We start from the raw sequence: 7490 nt of genomic DNA on the forward strand, positions 1-7490 counted from the left end.
TGTTTTCTTTCTCTTTTAATTGTAAATACTTGTTTTTTTTTTAATTAATAATTGTTTATCTTCACTGATTTAATTACAGGTTAAACTTATTGAAGATTGAAGGTGTGTGATTGTGCCTCAAGATATTTCTCAATTTCTGGTGAATAAATCTTGCCTTCTTTGAAGAGTTTCTTAATTCTTATTTGATTGCCTGTTTTGGCCTTTAGAATTTTGGTATTTGTTAATCTTCAATACAATCATGCCTTCTGGTTTTAGAAAACACGAATCCGGGTATGAAAAGCGAAAAAAAAAGAAAAAGAATTGAAGAATTGAATCAATCTCAAAAGGGGGATCTTGATAATTTTTTTTTAAAACCATCTCATAGTAACCCTACAAATGAGACAATGGATTGTGATGAAAATTTTGATAATCCGACACCCTTTGTTGAGGAAGATTTAAACGAAAATTCTGAAAATAACAATGTTCAAAGCAATAGTGGTAACAATAATAATCATATTCTAAGTGATAGTGAAACTCACAAAGATATTGATTATAAGGAAAAATTTGGATTTGATATATTTGATCCTAGAAATTGGGATGCTTTAGATTCTAAGATGGTTGATGTTGTTGTCGAGGAGGGCCTTAAAAGAGATATGACTATTTATCAAGGTCCGAGAGATAGCCTCAATAGATATTTCTCATCCACTTTTTATACTAGAATTTTACCAAATGGAGAAAAATGCGACAGAGATTGGCTTGTTTATTCAAAAGAACTTGATCGAGTCTTTTGTTTTTGTTGTAAAGTGTTTAGTAAAGGTTCTGCAAGAAGAGGTGGATTAGCAACCAATGGTTACAATAGTTGGGTACATCTTAGTAGTAGGCTTAAAGAACATGAATCAAGTTCAGAGCATATTCAAAATATGACCACATGGTATGATTTGCGTTTGAGACTTCGGAATAATCAAACAATTGATAGTATAAATCAATCTCAGATTAAAAAAGAAAAGGAGCATTGGTATCAAGTTTTGTTGAGAATAATTTCAATTGTGAAGTTTCTTGCTAAGCATAATTTAGCATTTCGAGGTCACAAGGAGCGGTTGTACGAGGGAAATAATGGGAACTTTTTGGGTCTAATAGAAATGTTAGCTGAGTTTGATCCTATTATTCAAGAGCATGTTCGAAGGATCACAAGTCATGAGACTCATATTCATTACCTTGGTCACAGAATTCAAAATGAATTAATACTTCTGCTTTCCTCTCGAATAAAATCTAAAACCGTAAGAAAAGTAAAACAAGCAAAATATTTCTCCGTGATACTTGATTGTACTCCTGATAGCAGCCATCAAGAACAAATGACTATGATATTAAGATATGTTGATGCCTCTTCAAAATCTTTTACCATCGAAGAATCCTTTGTGGGTTTTTTGAATGTCAATGATACAACAGGCCAGGGGCTTTTCGATGTTCTACAAGTTGAACTAAAAAATATGGGCCTTGACATAGATGATGTAAGAGGGCAAGGTTATGACAATGGGTCAAATATGAAAGGAAAGCACCAAGGAGTTCAAAAGAAATTGATAGATATAAATCCCCGAGCTTATTATATGCCTTGTGGTTGTCATAGTCTTAATTTAATATTGTGTGATATGGCTGAAACCTGTGGTAAAGCTAGAGACTTTTTTGGAATTATTCAACGCATCTACACGATATTTGCGAATTCAAATAAAAGATGGAAAATTTTACAGGATAATGTAAAAAAGTTAACTCTTAAACCATTATCAGTCACTCGTTGGGAGAGTCGTATTGAAAGTATAAAGGCTATAAGATTCCAAATCGGGGACCTACGAGAAGCTTTGCTTGATGTAGCCGAAAAAGATAATGATTCCAAAATAAGAAGTGAAGCAAAATCTCTTGCTTTGAATGAACTTGGTGATTTTGAGTTTTTAGTGGCAATAATCATTTGGTATGAAATGTTGTACCATGTTAATTTGGTGAGCAAGAGTTTGCAATCGAAGGATATGTTTATAGATGTTGCAATTAAAGAGATGAAGGGTTTAGTTACTTTCTTTGAGGAATTCCGAGAAACTGGTCTTGAGAATGCTATTGAAGAAGCTAAAAAGATTGCTCTTGAAATAAATATCAACCCCGTATTTCCTCAAAGACGAGTAATTCGAAGAAAGAGGCAATTTGATGAAAATCAAGATAACCCATCGATGGTTAATAATCAATGTGCTGAAGAATCATTTAGGGTTCATTATTTTTTATTCATTGTTGATCAAGCCATTTCTTCACTAAAATAGAGGTTTGAAAAATATCAAGAGTTTGAGAATGTCTTTGGTTTCTTATTTACTTCTGAAAGACTTCTCTCAATGGAAGACAAGCGCTTAAAATTATGTTGCATTGGTCTCGAAGATGCCCTTAAGAAAGATGAACAACCCGACATTAATGGAAATGATTTATACATGGAGTTAAAGTTTTTGAGGGGGGTCTTGCCTAGGAGAAATTGGGAGCGGTTGAGGTGTTAAACTATTTGAAGAATTTTAGTTGTTTTCCTAATGTGATTATTTCATATAGAGTCATGTTGACTATTCCAGTAACTGTTGCAAGTGCGGAAAGAAGTTTTTCGAAACTCAAATTGTTGAAATCTTATTTGCGAACTACAATGTCACAAGAAAGGCTCAATGGTTTGGCGTTGATAGCGATCGAGAATGACATGTTAGAGCAATTGGAATATAAAGATATAGTTAATGTGTTTGCTTCTCAGAACGCAAGGAGGCCAATATTCAAGCGAGATTAATAATGTCGTCGGATATTATTTTATTGTCCATTTTTGTAACTTATGACAAAGTGTTGCATTTTATATTTAATGTTTTGCCAAAAAACAATAATTTTATATTGGTTTTATAAGAGAATATGAATTTTTTATATTATATTTATAAGTCTTGGCCTCTTGGGGCCTCCGTCTTACATTTTGAACAGGGCCACCGAAAGTAACGGGCCGCCCCTGGGTACTGTTTTCTTTCTCTTTTAATTGTAAATACTTGTTTTTTTTTTTAATTAATAATTGTTTATCTTCACTGATTTAATTACAGGTTAAACTTATTGAAGATTGAAGGTGTGTGATTGTGCCTCAAGATATTTCTCAATTTCTGGTGAATAAATCTTGCCTTCTTTGAAGAGTTTCTTAATTCTTATTTGATTGCCTGTTTTGGCCTTTAGAATTTTGGTATTTGTTAATCTTCAATACAATCATGCCTTCTGGTTTTAGAAAACACGAATCCGGGTATGAAAAGCGAAAAAAAAAAGAAAAAGAATTGAAGAATTGAATCAATCTCAAAAGGGGGATCTTGATAATTTTTTTTTTAAAACCATCTCATAGTAACCCTACAAATGAGACAATGGATTGTGATGAAAATTTTGATAATCCGACACCCTTTGTTGAGGAAGATTTAAACGAAAATTCTGAAAATAACAATGTTCAAAGCAATAGTGGTAACAATAATAATCATATTCTAAGTGATAGTGAAACTCACAAAGATATTGATTATAAGGAAAAATTTGGATTTGATATATTTGATCCTAGAAATTGGGATGCTTTAGATTCTAAGATGGTTGATGTTGTTGTCGAGGAGGGCCTTAAAAGAGATATGACTATTTATCAAGGTCCGAGAGATAGCCTCAATAGATATTTCTCATCCACTTTTTATACTAGAATTTTACCAAATGGAGAAAAATGCGACAGAGATTGGCTTGTTTATTCAAAAGAACTTGATCGAGTCTTTTGTTTTTGTTGTAAAGTGTTTAGTAAAGGTTCTGCAAGAAGAGGTGGATTAGCAACCAATGGTTACAATAGTTGGGTACATCTTAGTAGTAGGCTTAAAGAACATGAATCAAGTTCAGAGCATATTCAAAATATGACCACATGGTATGATTTGCGTTTGAGACTTCGGAATAATCAAACAATTGATAGTATAAATCAATCTCAGATTAAAAAAGAAAAGGAGCATTGGTATCAAGTTTTGTTGAGAATAATTTCAATTGTGAAGTTTCTTGCTAAGCATAATTTAGCATTTCGAGGTCACAAGGAGCGGTTGTACGAGGGAAATAATGGGAACTTTTTGGGTCTAATAGAAATGTTAGCTGAGTTTGATCCTATTATTCAAGAGCATGTTCGAAGGATCACAAGTCATGAGACTCATATTCATTACCTTGGTCACAGAATTCAAAATGAATTAATACTTCTGCTTTCCTCTCGAATAAAATCTAAAACCGTAAGAAAAGTAAAACAAGCAAAATATTTCTCCGTGATACTTGATTGTACTCCTGATAGCAGCCATCAAGAACAAATGACTATGATATTAAGATATGTTGATGCCTCTTCAAAATCTTTTACCATCGAAGAATCCTTTGTGGGTTTTTTGAATGTCAATGATACAACAGGCCAGGGGCTTTTCGATGTTCTACAAGTTGAACTAAAAAATATGGGCCTTGACATAGATGATGTAAGAGGGCAAGGTTATGACAATGGGTCAAATATGAAAGGAAAGCACCAAGGAGTTCAAAAGAAATTGATAGATATAAATCCCCGAGCTTATTATATGCCTTGTGGTTGTCATAGTCTTAATTTAATATTGTGTGATATGGCTGAAACCTGTGGTAAAGCTAGAGACTTTTTTGGAATTATTCAACGCATCTACACGATATTTGCGAATTCAAATAAAAGATGGAAAATTTTACAGATAATGTAAAAAGTTAACTCTTAAACCATTATCAGTCACTCGTTGGGAGAGTCGTATTGAAAGTATAAAGGCTATAAGATTCCAAATCGGGGACCTACGAGAAGCTTTGCTTGATGTAGCCGAAAAAGATAATGATTCCAAAATAAGAAGTGAAGCAAAATCTCTTGCTTTGAATGAACTTGGTGATTTTGAGTTTTTAGTGGCAATAATCATTTGGTATGAAATGTTGTACCATGTTAATTTGGTGAGCAAGAGTTTGCAATCGAAGGATATGTTTATAGATGTTGCAATTAAAGAGATGAAGGGTTTAGTTACTTTCTTTGAGGAATTCCGAGAAACTGGTCTTGAGAATGCTATTGAAGAAGCTAAAAAGATTGCTCTTGAAATAAATATCAACCCCGTATTTCCTCAAAGACGAGTAATTCGAAGAAAGAGGCAATTTGATGAAAATCAAGATAACCCATCGATGGTTAATAATCAATGTGCTGAAGAATCATTTAGGGTTCATTATTTTTTATTCATTGTTGATCAAGCCATTTCTTCACTAAAATAGAGGTTTGAAAAATATCAAGAGTTTGAGAATGTCTTTGGTTTCTTATTTACTTCTGAAAGACTTCTCTCAATGGAAGACAAGCGCTTAAAATTATGTTGCATTGGTCTCGAAGATGCCCTTAAGAAAGATGAACAACCCGACATTAATGGAAATGATTTATACATGGAGTTAAAGTTTTTGAGGGGGGTCTTGCCTAGGAGAAATTGGGAGCGGTTGAGGTGTTAAACTATTTGAAGAATTTTAGTTGTTTTCCTAATGTGATTATTTCATATAGAGTCATGTTGACTATTCCAGTAACTGTTGCAAGTGCGGAAAGAAGTTTTTCGAAACTCAAATTGTTGAAATCTTATTTGCGAACTACAATGTCACAAGAAAGGCTCAATGGTTTGGCGTTGATAGCGATCGAGAATGACATGTTAGAGCAATTGGAATATAAAGATATAGTTAATGTGTTTGCTTCTCAGAACGCAAGGAGGCCAATATTCAAGCGAGATTAATAATGTCGTCGGATATTATTTTATTGTCCATTTTTGTAACTTATGACAAAGTGTTGCATTTTATATTTAATGTTTTGCCAAAAAACAATAATTTTATATTGGTTTTATAAGAGAATATGAATTTTTTATATTATATTTATAAGTCTTGGCCTCTTGGGGCCTCCGTCTTACATTTTGAACAGGGCCACCGAAAGTAACGGGCCGCCCCTGCGTTTTACCTACCCAACATTTGCTAAGTACTCCCTCACATTCAAACCAAATGTAACACTTGTTTTATCACACTTGCCGAGACACGTTTTGCAACGTGACTATCTTTAGTTACACATTATTAAAAATTATAAAAATTTGATATTCTTATATCATTCATGACGATAAATCAAATAAGATCTCACATGACTATATTTCGTCTTATAGATTAGGAATAATATCAAAGATTCTCTACAATTATAAATAGTGCCAAAAAGCAAGTGTTACCTTTGATTTGGATGAGAGAGAATATTTAATTGCGTTATTGTGGTGAAAGAATTATATTAATGTTGTTGCGACGAACTTTGTACTGAATATTTGCTTATGGTATTATATTGCCACGGCCTTATGCTCAGCTTATATTGTGAATTATTGGCTGAAACTGATATTGTGAATGTTGCAATGAATTATATAGAGTAAATTGATTACTACTCCCTTATATAATTCACTTTTTGAAATTTACCCTCTTATATAATTTTTTTGGAAAATTACTCTCATAAAATGTCATAGTTATCAAATATTGCTCCCATTTAACGACTTCAGTCAACAAAATGAAAATATTCCATTCAAAATTTGAAATTTGGTACTAACTTTAATTTTGGTGTTTATGACTATATTGTCTTTAGCCTTATTATATTGAAGACTCCAATTGAACCGAGAGAGAGAAAGATATTTAACAAATTTGGGAGGAAGTGTTGATTTAAATTAAACATATAATATGACTAAGGGTAATATAGTCATATGTAAGTAAAATAAGTACCAAATTTCAAGTTTTGGAGAGAAATATTTCTCTTTTGTTTGACCGAAATCACTAAATGGGAGCAATATTTGAAAAGAGTTATATTTTATGGGAGTAAGTTTTGAAAAAAATTAATAAGGGAGTAAGTTTCCAAAAGTGAACTATATAAGGGAGTAATAATCAATTTACACTATGAATTATGAATTATGACCGCGGTCTGAGAGGAAATTGTGATATTGAAAAGGCTACGGGCGAGAAATGAAAAATAATAATAAGTGAGCCAGGCGCAGCTGCGGTTGTCGTCTTGATAATCGACATTGAGTATTATAATATTGAGTAGGTCAGACAGAGCTGCGGTGGTGGACCTGAAGACTAGTAGGCTAGACACGGGGAAGTAGAAGCGTCGTGGACCTGATGTATGTGAAAGTAGGTCATGCACGACGGTGTTCGCATAAGGTTACGAGAAGGGTTAGGAGTCACACATGGGGTCGAGCCGGGATATTGGTTATAATGGAGGTACGAGACGTTAGGAGATTGTGGAGACAAGGACAGGTAGGGACTTAAGGATGTTGAAGGACGTAGGATATGGATTGAAGGGTAGTGGTTAATTGTGTGGGGCTGCTGAGATAGGGGTTGAGATGGACGTCGTGGTATGAGGTGTAAGATGCGATCACCACTGCAGTGGAGGGTCTATTCGTGGGTCTCAAGGTAGTCAGTTAGTGATGGTGAACGCTGCT

General features: G+C 33.6%; 1 protein-coding gene across 1 annotated transcript; it reads left to right on the forward strand.

Annotated features, from left to right (window-relative positions):
• Nucleotides 1-383: 383 nt before the first annotated feature.
• On the forward strand, nt 384-2776 carry LOC141595785 (uncharacterized). The gene is made up of 3 exons (XM_074415751.1): nt 384-2195; nt 2280-2452; nt 2554-2776. Exons 1-3 carry the CDS (start codon nt 384-386, stop codon nt 2774-2776), a joined length of 2208 nt encoding a protein of 735 aa, XP_074271852.1.
• The last annotated feature ends 4714 nt before the right edge of the window (nt 2777-7490 follow it).

This window comes from Silene latifolia, chromosome 8 (assembly GCF_048544455.1).
Source record: "Silene latifolia isolate original U9 population chromosome 8, ASM4854445v1, whole genome shotgun sequence".
NCBI classification, from domain to species: Eukaryota; Viridiplantae; Streptophyta; class Magnoliopsida; order Caryophyllales; family Caryophyllaceae; genus Silene; species Silene latifolia.